The sequence below is a fragment of the Perna viridis genome, chromosome 5 (genome assembly GCF_037379345.1).
Source record: "Perna viridis isolate PV_CMFRI_1.1 ecotype Kerala chromosome 5, ASM3737934v1, whole genome shotgun sequence".
Lineage (NCBI taxonomy): Eukaryota > Metazoa > Mollusca > Bivalvia > Mytilida > Mytilidae > Perna > Perna viridis.
In genome coordinates this window covers 10276488-10296659 of record NC_142449.1, presented here as the reverse complement: position 1 = coordinate 10296659, position 20172 = coordinate 10276488, and the positions used below count along the sequence as shown (strand labels likewise).

Here is a 20172-nt window from a genome sequence, read left to right as displayed (position 1 = left end):
TGACACTGTGTATTGATCAGAGCATTGTCATTTACACCAGGGATGTGTAAATAGTCAATCCTTTTTTTTTTGTTGGAAGTCTACATTACATATACAATCTCAGATTGAATGGTCTATGGCTTATACATCTATCACCAAGACTGGTATTTGGCTGTGGAAATAAACATTTTATTGTCTGTAATTTGATGTAATGAAGTACATCGATGTTTTTGATCAGGCAGAAAATCAGAAAATTAGTACTTAATTTCTGTCAGTATATGTACATGTGTAAATCAGACCCTTAATTTTGCTGATCATTGCCAAAATTAATTGACTGGCTTCATACATAGCTGACAAAGCCTAAGATATTGGTTAACCTATTTTTAATTTGTTACGATTTGAGATAGAAAGTACATGTATATATAAGCACTATGTACCTGAGGTAAATGAAACAGGACACACTAGTATACAGTTCTTTACTGACAGGGGGAAGGTTACTTCATTGGTGTTTGTCAGGAAGGTTCCTTTTATACACTTGTAGCGCCCAAAAGCTAGAAATCCCAAAACACTGACATGACGAAATTTTGAATACAGCAAAAGCTAAATAGGGCCTACTTCTATATTTGTACATGCTTTTAGATCTAATACTATACAATCCAAGTCAGTCTTGTGTAATGAGGGTGTAGTGTGTTGCCCATTTGGCTGAACCTGTACATTTATAATTTCTGGGGCCAGTTGTAAGCAGACTGTTGTTGTGGGGTTTCACTGTTCAGTGATTTTGCTATTTTTGTTTCGTGTTTGGTTGAGTGGGTTTGTCTCTTTGACACATTGACTGTTTCCACTTTATTTTCAAAGACAGTCCTTTGACCCCTTCCAATGTTCAGGTTAAGTTACTTGTACATTATATACAATGTATGTGTACAAAATGTAACTTTATTACCAACATTGTTTAAGTTTGGACAAAGAGATAAAATCTTCAGTGCAGGATATTCTGATATGAAAATAACTGTTAGTGTTTCCTGTCGGATGAAATAGTAAAATGATGATATCATAACTGGACTTTATGAAGCTTTGAACAATGGTCTGATTTTTTATGCTTCCATGAATCTGACTTCATCTGATCATTTTTTGTACCAAGTGAAAAGTTTTGATGTATGAGCAAAAAGTCTGCTTTAATTATTGCATCACTTTACTTTACTGATTTTGAGTTCACTGTCTAGTCTTTGCCAAGTATCAAACAAAGCACCCAGTGTTATTTAGCAATCTTATTTACATCCTGGTTTGTTGTGGAAACATATTACTCCACTATGGCAACATTTTAATATTTATTAAGAGTGTCGTTATTGGTACAGAGTAACCATAGTTACCTGGTTGAAGAAGTTCTTCAGTGTCTCCTCACTTCAAGGGTTCCTGTTGATTATTTTTTTTTGCTTTTTATACAACTGCAATAAATCTGCAGTCTTATAATAGTATCATGCTGAAGTCATCTGGCATCCATAGGCATAGACAACTTGGTTTTCAGACAATAACTGGCATATACAAATGTAAGTTTATCAATCTTTATGAAATTATTCCAGAAAGCTGGGATTGATTTTGGAGTTAGTAACTAGAACCATACTTAAATAAGTGACCAAAAAGGGGCCTCTTTGATCCTAATCGAATTCTAAATCCAGTGTCAAATTTTTTTTAGAAATCAAAATGCAGAGCTGTATCAAGCTTAAATGTTGTGTCCCTACATTCCCCAAGTGTTCAAAGTTTAACCTCTGCAGTTGTGTTAACCTGCGCCCATTGAAACATTTTATCTTTTGTTGGAAACATTCTCAGCAGCCTTTGTATCAACGTTATAAGCAATCTGTTTCGTATTTGTTCTGACAATATTTACACTGACAGAGAAATACTTGTACCTGGCATTTCCAAATCAGGCTCCTCTTAATTAAAGACCCTCATTTTAAACCAAGTTATTAGACCAGGCCTAAGATTTGTTGAGTGATATGAAACCTGATTTGGGAAATGCAGATATGATTTTCTTTCATCTTAATACTTAATTAAGCTTTTTCAAATACTGATTTACCATTGTGATTCTCCTTGTTTTTACAATACTCTACTGATTTCTTTTTCTTTGATGACTTCATATATTCAGGTCTAGAAATGTCATGTTATACATTTGTCCAAGACACCTTGATATTTATGCTATAGAATGTCCTTATAAGGTATTGATATTTGGGTCTTTTTTAGCAAGCATTACTAACTTTAGAAGATGTATGGAAGGATTTGATATCCAAACCTTAATCTTTGAGCAATGTGGAACGTCTTGATTCTGGAACTGGGTCTGATAATGTTCGTTTTTCATTGACCTGCCATATATGACATGGAGAATACTGGCTATATTACATGGACAAATATGGTGGAATAAGGAACAAATTAATGCAAAATTTACGATTAACATGTTCTTAGGCATTCTTTACACTAGAGATAATGTAGATGTTTCTTCTCTACTTAAAGGTACATTGTAGTACCAAAATATGAAGATAACTGACTACAATATATTTTAATGACATGAGATGTTTATCAGTAATTAAAAGTGTATGATAAATTTCAGCACTATAATGGAGAACTTGGTTACCCCCATCCAGGAGAAAAGTGAAGACTGGAAGAAAAGTGTTGCTCAGCTAGACAAAGAACATGCCAAAGGTATTTATAGAAACCTTTGTGATATCTACCCTTTGATAGGAAAACCACACAAATACATGTACAAGTATGTAACCCAAGTACTTGTATTCACCACTGGACATGTATCTACAGCTGATAGTTTAATGTTTACTATGATAAGTATAAACCTGTAAAAATGATTGACATTACATCATAGAACAACACCTGGTCAAGTAACTGTGACAGGTAGATATGGTTTGCCAGGTAACTGTGACAGGTAGGTATCAATCATTTGTCTGATTAACACCAACTACTGCCAGGTTACAGGTGGACTAGGGGTACAGACACTTATACACTATCCAGAAACAGAAATATATTTACATGTACTATCTGGCTCTGCCATTTCTTAGAGATAGATCAATCCTACATGTTCTCTGTAACAAGTCGATGTTCAGTGAAATGTGATATTACCTAAATGACACTACTCTTTTACCATTGAAAATTCAGTGAACTTTGTATGGATGTTAGGCATGGTTTTCTTCTGCTTCATAACAGTATTCCACTTTTCAAATGCAGAAATTCCCATTCTGATTCTTTTTTTTTTACTTTCGATTTGTCATTTTCTGTTTTTGTGTTGGCTTTGTTAAATTCTGTCTTGTGTTAACAGTAATGAACTGCTGTACTGGAGTATGTGATATGTCATATCCCCTTTCATGGTGTTTAAATTTCTATAACTCTGTTACACAAACTCAGAAAAATCAAGGAAATGGGAAAGGGAGCTTCCTTCTTTAAAGACAGACAGTCTACCAAAACAAAATCTGTTTTTAAGTTTTTTATAAAGTTTTTTAGTTCTCTAGTGATGTACACATAGATAGAGAGACAGACAGACTGTGACTATTTTGTCTATCAAAAGAAGGTTTTCAGCTAGTACCATTACAGAACAACCTCAGAATTGTTGTTTCTACATCTCAAAATAATTAGAGAAAATTTCCAACAAAAAAAAACAGACATTCTATAAATACATTTACATTTAAAACAAACTGGTTATAGTCTGTAAGTTGTTATCACTGAACTGACTTGGTTGTCATAATGGTAGTTCAGTTTGAATGTATGGAACATCACAAAATGAAGTACTAATACAATTTGTATTGATCCAGTAAATGATAAAAAAACTTGATGATTTCCATTTATCATCCATTTCTACAGGGACAAGATTAAAGCATAATAAACCCAGAAATGAAGTAGAATAGAAGATAATCTTGTTTCTACTTACTTTAAAATGTACTGAATTTTCCAGTAGCCGGTTTTCATTCATGTGATAAAGAAAAATCAATACTGCCTCCTATGGTTTGCTATCATTTGAACTTTTGATATTTTGTTTTTATTTGCCAATTAATTTTGTCTACTGTCTGCATGCAATTGATACTTTGATGTATGTATTTTTTATCAGTTCTCACTAACATGATATTATTTACATATTTCTCCCACAGAATACAAGAAGGCTCGTCAAGAAATTAAGAAGTGTGCAACTGATACCATGAGGTTACAAAAAAAAGTCAAGAAAGGTGCGTTTGATTGTTGATATGTATATATCAGACACCTGTTGGTTAGTAAGGTGTAGAGATAGTGCTGGTTCATGGTTTGTATAGTAACAGTATAAAGAACACAAAGAAGGCATTAGAGAAAGATCATTCACCTGGTATTGTGTTATCAAACAACCACCAAAAATTTATCTACAATTGTTTATTTATAGACCTGTTCTATGTTGTATATCTTCTGTTGGCCAAGACTTATTTCATACTTCATAGTATAGGGTTGAATCTCAAATCTTGAAATCAGGCATCTAGTTCTTTAGGTATTTTCTAAGAAGTAAATTCTTACCTACATGTATCTTAGCAACCATCTGTATTTAGCAATATCCTGTTTTAAAAGACTATGAATGAAATATCCAAATTTAGTGTATTCTATGTAAAATAAACATGTATATAAAGACCACTTATTCTTTTTTTTTATTTTACTTTCATTTGGAAGGTCACTTAAGACATAGGTTTAGTCTCTATACCATTGTACCAATATCAACTACTTTTAAATACTTCACTAAATATAGATCAAAATGTATATCAAAAGTGTGCACATATGTGTACATGAAAAAAATTCTTACTGTAAATAAGTAACTGAATTTCTTGACTTATTGAAAAAGTTCTATATTATTTATGTTTGTCTCCTTTTTATTTGTTGTGCTGGAATGGTCTGAGAATACATTGTTATTAACTTGGTCAACTGTTAATTTCACATTCTGAAGTGGACTCTTAAATTTTACAAATTAGACATTAATGCCTGCATTCACTCTTCAGTGAATATTAACGACTGAATTCAATTCTGTTTGATGTTTGATTTGCCTTTTACTTGTAATTAATAAAAACTAATTCCATGTTGTAAAGTAAAATATAAATTGTTTACTTTGAAAAATGTTTTGAATTGCATGTATGAATTTACAAAATCTGTCGATCTGTTCCTTTAGATATAAAAAATTAAGATATTATATTTCTAATATTAACATTTCCCTGTAACAGCTGATTTGCATATTATGCAATCAAATCACGGTAAGGTACAAGGAGACCAATTCTATTTATTCTGTGATATCTTTTGATAAAGTTATATTTTTAATTCATTATTTTGTGACCAAAAATTTCAGGATGGCTGGTTTTTGTGATTTTGGAGATTGCTGAATTTGTATTATAGTTTTTGTTCATGGATTATGTAATAAACTGTTGACTGAAGATCAGATTTTGTTCAAGGAACACTGATTAAACATTGGTCAAAGCTTAATGTAAAGATTTGATTAAATTTTTGTCAAAGCTTAAGATTTCATGGAAATTATTTGGCACTATAGAATTTAGATCTTTACCATTCTGTCTGTCGAGTGTCTTTCCAGCTTTGTACCAAAACTATAGACTTTTCAGTGATGATCTCATTTACTGTGTTAAGATAAAATTAACTGTCCTTACCTAATGGACTTCAGATGATGATCAAATCACTGTCAGTTTTGACTAAGGGTAAAACTGAGTATAATATTGGCTTGATTTCTTGGAAGAGTCCAGTGAATTTAAAATAGTACTTCTCTAGAATGGTATATTGCTTGGTATATGACCGCCAAATAAAACTGCAGTTGTTTATTGGTATGGCATCTTCTTTGTCATCATTGTCATATGTAGATCCTTGGTTTTTGTGCAGAAGCTTGAGTATAAGTTGGTTGATTTGTAAATTTATATATTCTAAACCACAAAATGAAGTTGGTATTGATTTTGGGGGCTATTGTCCAAACTGTTTTAGAATTAGGGGCCAAAAATGGGCCTAAGACAAGCATTTTATAGAATTTAACCATATAGTTCCAGGATGGAATTATGTGGTTAAATTCTTAGCGTAGGAATGTCTATGATATTGTTCCACAATATTCTATACCACAATAATAAGACTTTGAGTGTTTTTAGGGGTAAAGACATGAACGTTTCTTGAATTTAGGGATTAAAAAGGGGGCCAGATACATGCATTTTCTTTGTGTCCAGACAGTAACTTGACTTTTAATGAATGAATCATTTTGAAATTGTATTACAAGGTGCCATACCACCAAAGAAAGACTGGTGTTCATTTTTTGGTTGACTTGAATCTTTTAGGAATTTGGGGCCAGAAACGAGTATTTTTTTTTCAGATTTCTGCACGATAATTTGAGAGAAAGGGAATGGACCTCTTTGAAATGTACCACAAGGACCCATCACGGAAGACGTGGGGTTGATTTGCTAGTTTAGACTGGATAATAGCCAAAAAGTGACCACTTCAGTCTGATCAAATTTTTATCTTGTGTTAAATGTCTAATCATTACCAAAATTCAAAGCAGTGTCAAGTTTGAATGGTGTGTCCATACTTGCCCAACTGTTCATGGTTTGACCTCTGCTGTCATATGAAGCTGTGTCGTGCGAAGCATTTTAATTTTTTTTTGTCCTGTTCTGAATGTTAATCAAATTAAGGTTACATTAGTTAGCAGTAAAACTCAACATTTTATGTCACGGGATTATGCTGTTACTAAGCTCAAGTGATGAGATTGGAGTGGATCATGACATCTTTATCAATGTGTTATTAATATATTTTTTCTAGTCTAACAAGAAAACCTATAGAAACAGGATAACATTACTACCAGAGGGCAGTTGTTGTTCGAACTCTGACCAGATTCTGTTTCACCTTATTCTAACTTTTCTGCTTTGATATAAGTACATTACTGTGTTTATATGGAACACTTTGTCATATGCCATCCCCCAATTAGACCAAGTGCTTTCAAGTTAATGAATTTAAAGTGTTCATGGATAAGAATTTGTTAAGGACTTTGTTATGATTCATTTCCTGTTTTGAAGCTTGTACATAATGTATGGCCACATACATGTATTCGATGAATTTAGACCTGAGTCAAGATGTGGAAGTAGAACTGGACAGGCACTAGGTTCCACCTTAGCTCAAATGTTGTGCAAAATTATCAGTTACATTAATTACTGAGGGTGAAGTGTATGAAAGACTTTAAAATCTTTGGAATGTTTGACACAAAGAAGAATAAAGTTAAATATATAATCAAGAGATTTTTTTAAAGGGCACCAAGTGTCAGTTTATAGGATTATTTTGGAGTTGCAGAGGATATTTAGGCATCAGAGTTTAGAGAATACCTAAAAAGCAATAGTAACATTTCATCCCTTGATATTTGAAGTGGAGTGTCTCATGTGTATTACAACTGTTTTTAAATAATGCAAAATGATATAAAAGCTACAACAAAAAATGTCATTGAAAAAAAATGGTATTGAAGCCTATGGAATCAATAATTGAAATACATTTCCCATATGTTCATGTAACTGAAGTACTGATAACCATTATAACTCCCCAAGAAACAAAATAATATTACATTACTATAAAATATGGTATATAGCTACCCTTATTCATGGGAGTTGGTAAGGACTGTTAGTTTGGACTGTTAGTTTATCTTTGATGTTTACATATTAATGTTTGAGAAGAAGAATGTATCTAGTGGGTCTATTTGTATGTAATATATTTTATGCTGGAATTTTAGCCATTTAAATCCATGATCACAAATCCTAATATTATTATCAATGATGTAAGATCTTTATAATGTATTAAAACATTAAATAAATATGTTTTAAATGATGTTAAGTAAGGTTATTGTTAAGTATTACTTGTGATTAATTGAATTTTAATGGGCCAACACCTCTATCCCAATAAAGACCTTAATCAGGACATGTAAAGTTAATATTCTGGTTCTCATGTCTTTTGACATAATATCTTAAATTTGGAACAATTATAGGAACATTACAGAAATGAAAGAGATGGCATTCTTATTAGGTTAACCCTGTAAAAGTTATTTACATGTAGGTACCATTTTATAGTTCAGGAGCTAGTTAATGTTGTCTACAGCCTGTAAACAGTTGATGTTGCCTCACATTGAAAGCTCAACACCCCTTTGTTGTTGGTTTTTGTTTACAGTGTGTTACACCATGGGTTTATTATCAATAGAAATCTCGGTAGATCTCTACCTTTAGTATTGCTTCTACTTCTCCTTTTTACCAGAATAAGAACTGACAGTCACCAGAAACCAGAAAGCCAGAAAGATTTAATTTTATGTAGCCTTATGACATTGAACTACATTGTATATCAGTATGTCAGCATTAATCAAGATTAGGTAGAATTATTAACATTTTGATCAATGGGGTTTGAGGAATTAAAATTATCGTAGATTTTTTTCTCCTAATGGTAATTATTAAGCTTAAAATATTTGCAATAAGTGTAAAGGATGTTAGTTATTGAGTTAGATAGACGTTATTCCCATCGTTACTTATACCAACGAGTTTCGGTGGTGGATGTGAGTCCCAAGTCTATTTTTTGGAAAATTTTAATTTTGTGCAAACTTTGATCAGATTTGTTTGTTTGTTTGTTGGGGTTTAACGTCTGAGCAGCAATATTTCAGCTATATTCAGACAAAACTTTGATCAGGAAGAACAAACATAATAACCTGGAATTCCCCTATATACTGGAACCCCTTCTTCAAAATCTCTGGTTCCCTAGAGTAATTCATTTGCTTTTTTGTAGAACAGCAAGTTATTGTACTAGAGGTGTATCTGATCTTCCCATTGGATATTTTAAAAATTATTTCACAAAATAATTGAAATGGCCAGGGCTTTGTAGGATTTTAGGTTTTAGAATGAATCTTTTAGGGTTATTCAGTTCAGTTTTGAAGTAAAACTTAGTTACACTTGTGTCATAATTAGATTATTGTATTAAAACCGGTACATAAAGAAGTCTTGAAAGCAGTTAGAAGTAATTTTTGAACTTCAGTAATGACTCATTTACCTTTAAAAAAAATTGCAAATGAAAGGAAACTGAACTCACTTATGGAGGTAAAAGTGCAATTAAGTATAAACAGGTATTAGCTGCATTGTTCATGTGTATAGTATGTAAATGTATGTTGCACACTTACACATCAATAACTAAGAGAGAAAATCAATAAACAAAGACAAATCATTAAAAAAATCCAAAATAACATCATGGTCCTGTAAATAGACAACTTAATCATGGCAGTTATGACCTAAGATTGATTTTATCCTGTATTATTTTCTATTCTGCAAATTTGAAAAAAGGCCCTCACAGTAAATGTGAAATGTACAGTATAATCTATGATACCTGAGATTTTATCTCTGAACAACTTGATATCTATAGGCCACACTGACCTGAAGTCATTATGACTAAGTGTTTTTACTTAGGTTTTTATCCAATCTTTTTATCTGATTGTAACTTTGTAGAATATAGTTGCAGGTGGTTTAAGATTTGATGAGCGAGCGATTATATATGTTGAAACTAAATAACATTAGTATGATTATTAGATAGCTGTTTTGGTCTTGGTTCTCAAGGTCTCCCCATTAATTGTTTTATTAAACATGTCAAGTCATTTCCTTACAAAAAGATATGGCTATAGATAGTTATTGTAAAACTAAGGTAGATAACTCTAGTTTGGGTTTCAAGTTCTAATGGAACAGGTCTTGAATATAATTATTTCCTTTAGGAAATGGAAATTAATTTGCTATATAGTTCTCAGTAAGGGTATTTTTTTGCTGCAAGTAAGAGAAATCTTGAATGCTTATTTATACTTTGAAGCTTAATGAAATATATTTGTAATAGAAAACTTGGGAGGCTACGTTTATGGCTAGAGAAAAAAATCCAAGAAATCTATGGTATTCTTGTCAAATAATACTTAAGCATTATAATATGAAAAGTTTATTTCATTTCTCTTAATGTTATTTTTGTAGGAGTTAAATACCGGGGTGCAATATGTACATAACTACATGTAGACTTTAACACTTAGACATATCTGTATCTAGAACTATAACAGTCTTTATCTCTAATACTAAAATTTAAACAAATGTTTTATATCAACATTCCACTTAGTATTAAAATATTTTATCAAATGTAATACAGATGTATTTATTATCCCATTATGTGGCATGAGTTAGTGAACCTGGGATGTTTATTATCACATTAGTATATATTGACATGTATCAGAATATTGAGAGTGTAAACATTTCATTCCCAGGTATTTCTGTTCTGTAAACAATTTAAACTGATATAGACACATTGAAATTTATATGATAAACTTTATTTTTGCAGCTGCATGCTGCTAAATTGGGCTGTATTTTCTCTTTTGTCAATATACAGATCTCTTTTGTCATGGTAACATGCTTCAAGTTGAATTTTTTTTCTCTATTTTTGTCAACACAACATTCATTTTTATAACAGTCCTTATTTTAGACAGCCAAAACTACAGAGGTCTTAAAGTAGCATAGACAGGTCTGTGACAGTATTGAAGGAGGCAGAAGTGTGAGGTCTACCCATATTCATTTGTTTGGTATCAGTTTCTGTGACAATATTGATAGAGGCAGAAGTGTGAGGTCTACCCATATTCATTTGTTTGATCCCCATTCCTGTGACAATATTGAAGGAGGCACAAGTGTTAGGTCCATATGCATTTGTTTGATACCCATGTTAAATTGTTCTGCACTCTTTTGAAATGTTTATATTAGTTGTAGCCATATAGCTCTTAGCTTGTTTATGAATAAACTATCAGACAAGGTTTCCTTACAAGAAATGGTTATTGTGAAGCCCTGTCAGACAGGGTTTCCTTACAAGAAATGGTTATTGTGAAGCCCTGTCAGACAGGGTTTCTTTCATGGTTGTATGAAAGTTGTATTTTCTTACAATGTAACCTCTGATGACCTTATTTCTTTCAAAAGTCACCTTACCTTGAAAGTGAAGATTTTGAATTATACCCCATCATATATAATCTGTGTTTAAATGTTTTCCTTCAATACAAACCATTAAGCTACATTTGTAAATATGGTCTAGCCATAGTTGATAAACAAGCCTATCCTTGTAGGATTAAAGACTTACCAGTATTATATTGATTTTACTTAGTGATTTCTCTTATCATTGCAAAACACTTTATTTTATGGGGGGATCTTGAATAATAATTTTCATATGGAAGTGGAATTTTGTATAAGGAAACGTTTAACCACAAACCTATGTACCAAATTAACTCTATCAACTTATGCTAAAATGTTTTCACCATTTAAAGACACAGATCAATATTTTTCTTTTCACTCAGGTGGCGACCATTTGAATTTTATTGTACAGTATGATCATGTTAAAAGTTTTAAGGGTCTTTGTGACAAAGACAAGTCTTTAGCAATCATTTGTGATAAAAATAATGTATAATGATTCAGAAAAAAATATATATATATGGTTTACCCAACACTCTCATTCAGCAATAACTGGTTGCCCCTTGTATTTATAGATATTTTTTAGAAAGAAAACATATTATTCAATGTATGTTTATTCTAGATATTTGTATAAAATGTGTCTAGGAGATAAAGCCCATAAATGTTATGTCAAAATTTGTGTTATCTTTATCTTTTCTTACCAGTATACTATAATTAAATAACTGTGTTCTATTTATGAATCACTGCATCATCATGAAGTATGTGGCCTATAGGAGGTAGAGTAACAACTGGTTGGGTCTGAGTTTGTGTTATATTTCTGAGTGGGGTGACAGGCATTGCATGCTATTGCTTCTGTGTTATTGCAAATTTTAAAAGTCAGGTCCAGTGTAATGGGCCATTAACATGGTTTGTTCCATTGATTAAATGTTATTCTGAAATGCATGAAATTGTTAACCTATTATCAATCAATCAATCTATGTATAACTTTAGGAAAACAAGACATGCAGACTAAACTGGACCATGCTATGAAGGAAGTGACTGACAAGTACTTGTTGTTGGAGGAGTCAGAGAAGACTGCAGTTAGGACTGCATTGATTGAGGAACGAAGCAGATACTGTCTTTTTATAAGCTGCTTAAGACCTTTTGTTGTAAGCATGTTTTGGGTTTCTAATTGAAACATTAAGTAATACTTTAAGAAAAGAGTATATTCAGTTTCTTCCAAACTAATAGACAAGATACAAATTACAAGGTGAAAATTTTTATGTTTGCAAAAAATATTTACAGAATAAAAAAATGATTAAAATGGTGGATCTGATCCCCAAGCTTGACATTTTACTCTTCACATTGTAGATACTGATTCTCAGCTAATCATGTTGCTTTATAATTATCCTGTATATACAAGGATGATTTTTTCCTGCTTTTTAGTGGAATTCCACTAATTGAAATCCCGATTTTACCGTTACAATTCTTTTTTTTCTGTTTATTTATTTCTGATTTGACCAATTTCTGTTTTGTTTGATGACCCCAAAAAATCATCCCAGTGTATAAGAAACAATATAATATATGTTAGTGGAGTGAACAATATATCACATCAAATATGGATTGTGCCAGCAGTTTAACCCATGGGCAAAATCATGTTGAGGACATACAAAACAACATGCATTGAAATATATTTGGTGTAATATTTCAGGAACATGAGATAGGGCTGTTAACAGAAATAACTCATCTCCAGGATATTACTCATGGCTTATGTCTAATGGCTGGTGAGCCCAACACATTACCACCTGCCAGTGAACAAGTTATTATGGACATTAAAGGCAGTGACTCAAGTAGTTTCTTCAGTAATCTTAGTTCAGTAAGTAAACAGATGTTACACATACAAAGTGAGCAAATCAAATACTGATTCAACAATCTAAGTACAGTGGGTAAACTGTGTTACAAATAAATATATTTATTTGTATTGAAAGGTTTAGCATTCAAGATATACACAAAAAATTTATTTTTCCATGGAAAAAGCAAACCATAACAATATAAAAAAAAATACTGAAGCATGAACAACAGGACAATTCAAATACCTCAAAATCCAAATAAATGGTTAGATTATAAAAACTAAAAACAACAACAATCAACATAAACAATATAGGTTACTGTATAAAAATACAATGTAATGATTTGAAAACTTAAAACATCATGTTTGAAGAGCCAAATTGGAATGGAAATGTTGATTTCTGTATCTAATCCTTAATTACTTATTATTTTAATTGTTGACAGTAATGTTGTATATAATGTAAACTGATTAATTTTTGCAAGCAATTAATTTTGGTTACTTTCATGAGCAAGAAATAAAAACCCTGAAAATACAAGTAAGTCTTTTTATAATAGAATAGAACATTTACAGGGTTTTAGGCCAGAAAAATTGGATTGACATCCTAAATCATGAAAATAAATTTTGCCCAAAAATGAATTGGTTTACAGTTACTAAAAATTAAAGATTATTGGTAATTTTGATTCAAAAGCCAAATTATGATGAAGGTGGACTGGAGATCCAGTTGTAACAGAGTTGTGTCACATGATTTCCATGATGAATGATACATGTACCGATATTTTTTAAGAATCATATAATCAACTATATTAAAAACACCAATGGAAAAATGCTCCATGAGCTGATAATTCTGTATTCATATGTTAGTTAGTACTAGATATGTAAGGTACTTGCTTTGTATCATCGTCATACTGACCATCATATACCATGTTATAATTACATGTATCATATTTTCAGCTGCCAATTTGTCTGTTTATGTACCTGTTACAACAATTTCCAAAAAATGGTAGTTTTTTTTTGTTCATCAGTCTAATTGAACAAGACAATCTTGTCTATTAACACTAACACATACAATTTACATTATTGAATTGCTTTATTAAAGGGAAAGACTACCTTTGCATTAAGTTAGGTTTTTATGATAAATCATACCCACGTAAACAAAAATAAATAACTTTTAATGCAAAATGCGCTTTTGTAAAGTGCTCAAGGCTATGCAAAGTTTGAAATCTTTGAAATATAAGTGGACAGCCATCTTGCAGAACTCTCCTATTTGAAGGAAGATCATAAGCAGACTTTATTGATTTTTACTGATAGCTTCTGATTGGCTCGTGATGTCACTAAGTCGGTTTGGTACTGATACAAGTACTGCAAATAATATAAACAAGGAATATTCCGTAAATATTTCTATGATCCTGTTTATCTAATCACCAAAACATATTGTCTTGTCAAGCTTACGATTGCCAAAATGATAAAAGAGAAATATTCTAAAAGTTTTTTGACCGGCTACTCGAGCATTTTGCAGAAGTAGCCATTAGATTTTCCTCTAACATACTAGTCTTCTAGCTGCAAATTCCGTTGTTCATCAGTGTTGTCTGACATTTGCTTACATGTTGTGCCTCAATATCTTTTTCTGTTAGTTTTAGGTTGAAATTATAGGGGGAAAGTCCCAAAATTGAGATTTTTTGGGACATCATAATCAATTACCTATTTAATTTCATTTTGCAAACCGACTTTGTGACGTTACAGCTCAATTGATCATGGTTGGCGCCCATAGTCATGGGAAATTCAAATTCCCTAATTATAAATCGTGATTAATTAGATAAGAAAAGGAAATTGTTTTGTTTCAATGTAATTTTCACGAACATTTAACAGATTAGTTTTGATATTTATGACTTACACAATAACATGGTCTTCTCCTTTAAAATGAAAATAAGAATCAGAGAATTAAATTTGTTTGGACTTACTTGAACACAGGAGGCCTTAAGAAGTCAGATTGACATTCCCTGTTTGTGTTTTAGCAACCAAGTCCTCCAAGTTCTCCCAGCAGTCTTGGTTCCAGAAAATCCAGTATGTGTAGTATTAGTAGTATTAACAGTTCCTCCAGTGGTTCAGTACAGTCACACTCACCAAGTCACCATACCAGGAACCGTAACTCTTTACAGGTTGGTTGTCAAAGAACCATAACTCTATGTTGATGGTCTGACAAGTGGTGGTCTACCTTTTCACCCTGGCATACTGTTGTGTCATTTGCAGTTTGCAAAAAAAAAGTTATATCTAAAACATTATATTTGTGCTAATATTTTTTATTGCAGGAATCTAAACATATGCTTACCTTGTACCGACCTATTGTTGGAAGAGTAGTAAAATTTAACTTTGTTGTAAGGATTTGGTAACTACTTCAAATACAGACAGATTTTTACTATATCCTAGAAATTTTACATAAGCCTCAGACTTCATCCTCTACCAATATTAATTAATTACACATCCATCATATCTTATTACCCTAATTGTCTAATGTTCCTTATTTCATTTCCTTTACAAGACAATTGAACAAACCAAATTACATTATCATTACGACTGAGTCTAATGACTGTCACTTCTTATCAAGAAGATCCATCGCTTCTGAAACAGTTTTTAGCTGTTCAGTAATTACTGATAGGACAGTAGTAAGAGGAGGGGATTACCATTACAATGTCTGTCTCAATGATCAATATAATATGTCACACTAGTACTTTATTAGGCCCTTTGCATAAATTTGTTTGTTTCTTGTTCCTTGATGTAGATTTTAGGCTACATTACATTAATTTGTTTGTTTCTTGTTCCTTGATGTAGATTTTAGGCTACATTACATTAATTTGTTTGTTTCTTGCTCCTTAGTGTAGTATTTTAGGCCCAATTATAATAATATGTCTGTCTCTTGTTACTTGGTATAGGCTTTTAGGCTCCATTACATTTATTTGTTTCTTGTTCCTGAGTATAGGCTTTATATTTTATGTACTAAAACAAAGACAACATTGATAAAGATCAAACAAAACTTTTGTGTGGCCTATATATAAAGTGCATGTCTATAACATACTTGAAAAACAAGGGTTTGTTACACATCATCATGACTTCCCATCTAGTATATCAGATTCTTTATCTTTTATATTATGCATTTAAAATCAGCTTCGATAATGAACAAGTATTGCCGTATAAATTATTTGTGCTAATGGGGTGCATATCGATGGTTTTTATCGTATTTTTGAGAATTCAGATATTTGGCAAATATATGGAATTCTATTGCAAGTCTTGTGACATTCATGAATTCACTTCACAAAACAACAAAATGCTGTCAAATTATGAAAATTGATAGCTTTATGAGTTAAAGTTCTTTTTTCAGAGAATGTTGTTAACATAGTACTTTAGTGATCTATACAGTTCATAAGGTGAATTCTGACATGATTGTGACAGCTGTTAAGATTAATAAATAAACCTCTAATGCCTATAAAAGTTCACCAACTTATTTTTTGTTGTATATATGTTTATATATTCTAGCTACTAATTTCCTGTGATCATGCTGAAATAGAAAACCATTTTCATGACAATTAATTATATCAGCTGTTTCCATACACATAAGAGATTTATATCTATCAAGTACAAATCATTTTAAGGATCAGGCACATTTGGATTTAATTGTTATAATAGATATTTTTGTTTAGCCATTTTTTGTTAATAAGATGAATGTTGCCCTTGTGTCATTTTGGATTGTACTGGCCGTGTTGGCTTTTGCCACCATTGGTGTTCGTCGTTGTTGTCAGTCGTTAACAATTTTTCAAAACTCTTCTCCTCTGACACCACTTGACCAACTGGAACCAAACTTGATATGAATGTTCCCTGGGGTATCCTGCATAGAACTTTTGTGGGGATTTTTTTTTGTAAAAAAAAAACATGGCTACTGTTACTAAAAAGAGAACATCGGGGTCAGACAGTAGTTTTTCGCATATATCTCCAAAACTGTTAGGTTTAGCCAAATTCTTTCAATTGCTGAAATTATCCTCATTATAAGGCCTAGAAAAGTCTCCAAGGGATCAAAGTTGTCAGACAATTCCTGGGAAGGTGAAAAAAGATGTGGTTTTTTTTTTAGTTTTCAGCCAATATCTTAAAAACTATGATAGAAAGAAAGAAACTATCAGTTGCTGAAATGATCCTTATAATATATACTACCAAAATCTTCTTGAATCCAAACTGTTGGACAACTCCCTGTTAAATTTATTGCCTTTGAAAGTTAACCAGGTGAGGGATTCAGGCTCCTGGTAGCCTCTTGTTTCTACCCGTTTGTTGTTTTAACAGTGATTAGCAGTAAAGCAAAAAAAATATGTGCAATCCTTCAATTTATTTTTATTATGCAATGATGCAGTCAAGATCATTTTCGTGTTCTGAAAAAATGTGGTTGTCCATAAAAACTGGATTTTTTTTATGTATCATCTTTTTTCATGATTCTTTATTTGACTCCTGCTTTTTTTGCTATGATTCTGGAAGAGATTGACTTTCTTATGAGCCATTATAGTGTGACCTTTAATGATTTGAGAAATAGGTATAATTATTGTTTGCATTGATAAATGTTGTCATAGTATCTACTTTTTAAAAATAACATAGTGTAAACTGTTAATTAGTTGCTATCATCTTACATGTTTGTTTTTATACATGTTTTACTTAGATGTATGCACATAGCATCATAGCATAGTGTTCACACCATAAGGATTTGTTTGGGCATAAGTTTAGGAGTTGACATGTGTTAGGTTTTTCACTTCTAATCATAAAAAAAAATTGTTTTCTAAAATGTTAAATTTGTAGAAGGTGAAAAGTGTTGTGAATGTTATGGATTTTATTTTGGGAGAAAACTTTATTCTTATCATATCATGCATGTTTTACTTCATTCCTCATTTTGAACCTGTGCTGTTAGATATGCATGTTAATTTTCAGTTCCATTATTAAGTATTTTCCTCACTGTAAAATTAAGCTTTTATCCACCACCTTCTTTGTATTCATTTTGTAGACATTTGTCCATTATTTTTTTTGCAGTTTTGGGGTAGATTTTAGATTTTGAAACTTTTGATGAAATTCCCCAAAAAATCGTAGTTAGAGATTTACTGGTAGACTAGACACATTAGAGGAAAATTCTTCTTTGAATCTTTATTTCTCCTCTTTCATTGATTTTTGGCATGAATTTATTTTCTTTTCTTGATAGCAACTGCCCATGGGTACAATACGTTTACAAAGTGTTTCATCACAAGATTCAGGATTTACCTCTCAAGATACATTGTTTCAGCGACCGACCACCCCCTCGTCGCTAAATCTCCGACAGAAGGTAGGAACTCCATGTAATCCATCTTCCCCTTCACATCCATGGTATGCATGCAGTCACTTTTTTGTAGCATAGTTACAGTTTGTTATTTTTATAGTATATTTCCATAGTTATTGCAAAATTTGATTATTAGACTTGTACACTTATTATGATGTTGTCTGTTGTAGTGTAGCTTTGGTTATGCAGTGGATTATCTGTGTACTGAATGTCTGCATATCTGTATTATTTTGGACTTTGTATTTGATGTACATGTTTATTAATAGCAATGTGACATTTCTTTTCTTTGGCATATATTATATTTTAATATCACCTCAGTCATATAATGGTATGGTGCTATTGTCATCATTCTTATTGTTATCTTTCATAGACACTTGATTTTCATGCAACAACTTGGAACATTACTATTAATGGTTGATCTTGATAAAATTTCCTAAGGTCCTAATCCACAAAATGATGGTTGATTCTCAAGGTCCTGAACCACAAAATGATGGTTGATTCTCAAGGTCGTAAACCACAATATGATGGTTGATTCTCAAGGCCCTAAACCACAAAATGATGGTTGATATTTAATTTGGGTTTTATTTATCTTGCTGCTTACAAAAAGTGGCTGAAAGAAATACATGGTATAAACATAATATACTTGTATATTTGGTATACTGTAATTTTCTAATTTCAAATTTGCATCACAAGGTTCCATGCCGCCAGTGTCAAGCTAAAACTAATTTAAGTGGTACCTGCATGTACCGGGAATTAAGAAATAATAGGGGTAACAAACAAATGGATTTTTTTATTGTTTATCAGGCAATTACTTGGTAAAAGTAAATGGATCTCAATAAAAATGTACTACTCTGTTCCATACCAGATTCTAAGGGTTTAAAGGGTTTTGGCCGTGACATGTTAGGAAAAATATGGCAGTCAGAAATAAGCATTTTCTTTAACTTTGTATAAATTACTCATTTCATATGTCAAAATGCAAATTCTATGAACACTTTGGTTCCTGTCAGAATCTAGTCAAACATTTATTCACGAGACAAAATTAAGAGTTTTATCCAGTTTGAAACTTATGTTGATACTGTATCACAGCTTTCACTTCTTTCCAGGGTTTAACATTTTTGTCTTGGATTTTGGAGTTGTACATCAACTAGCATTATTCAAATGGCTACTAATGAGTATGGTTCCAAAGGTACAATCAGTTTCCTGGGTCTATTTCAGTTTCTCAGATTACTGAAGATACAATCAGTTTTCTTGGTCTTATTCAGTTTCCCAAATTACTTCAGATTTCTTGGAAAACAATGTATTTTGTAAAGACATGTAGTAGATTGAATATTTTATTCTGAATGAAAATTTTAAATCATTAAGATTGTTTTGAATCATGGTTGATAAGAATTAATCTTCAACTAGTGAACAAATAGTAGAAATTGTTGCTTTTGTGCAATGCTTTTATCCTCCTTGAATGGCTTCTTTGCAAATTGAAAAAGGCATGCAGTAGGAATGGAGTTTTCTCCCTTTCATTGGTACAACATTTCTTTTATGGCTTTTGGAATATTGGGTATTAAGCAATGTACTAACCATTCTACCTTACTTTATCTGTTTCAGGTGTATTTTAGTACCACTCCATATAAAATTCAGACATTGCTTAGGGTAGAGGTTATACAAAGTGTGGAAAAAATCTACCAAACCAACAATACCTTTTCAGTCCATACATGCTATATATTATATAGCTGTAGTCCGTTCTATGTACAGATTTATGAGAAAACTGTACATCTCCCATTTAAATCAAACAAATAAATAACAATAACTCTTGCAGTTCCATACTCAATTTATATAATTTTCAAAAATTTCTCAAAAGCCCAGCAATTGAATGAGGGTAAGAATCAAATTACCGAACATGTATCAGATCCATAACAAGTTGAAGTCAAAATAAATCTGGCAAAATAGATATTTTACTACTGGAGCAGTTAGTACGGCAATGGTCCTGACTTGGTACTAAGAGTTGAATTTGGTGGGTTTTTGACATGCATGAATCACCTCTAGTCTTGTGCTTATAAAGACTGGTA

The 20172-nt window shown here is 31.7% G+C and overlaps 1 protein-coding gene across 17 annotated transcripts in view; it reads left to right on the top strand.

The window, feature by feature from the left end:
* The window catches only part of LOC148615929 (protein MTSS 1-like), a 54576-nt gene that overhangs the window by 20983 nt on the left and 13421 nt on the right, over positions 1 to 20172 (top strand). For 10 of the 17 annotated variants that reach the window (XM_088582583.1, XM_088582576.1, XM_088582580.1 and 7 more), the window contains exons 5-10: positions 2579 to 2670; positions 4119 to 4193; positions 11940 to 12097; positions 12640 to 12804; positions 14790 to 14933; positions 17999 to 18118. In XM_088582583.1, coding sequence (XP_088438709.1) covers positions 2579 to 2670; positions 4119 to 4193; positions 11940 to 12097; positions 12640 to 12804; positions 14790 to 14933; positions 17999 to 18118 — 754 coding nt within the window. The remainder of the gene's footprint in view (positions 1 to 2578; positions 2671 to 4118; positions 4194 to 11939; positions 12098 to 12639; positions 12805 to 14789; positions 14934 to 17998; positions 18119 to 20172) is intronic. The other 7 variants (XM_088582586.1, XM_088582585.1, XM_088582581.1 and 4 more) reach the window with 2 other exon arrangements.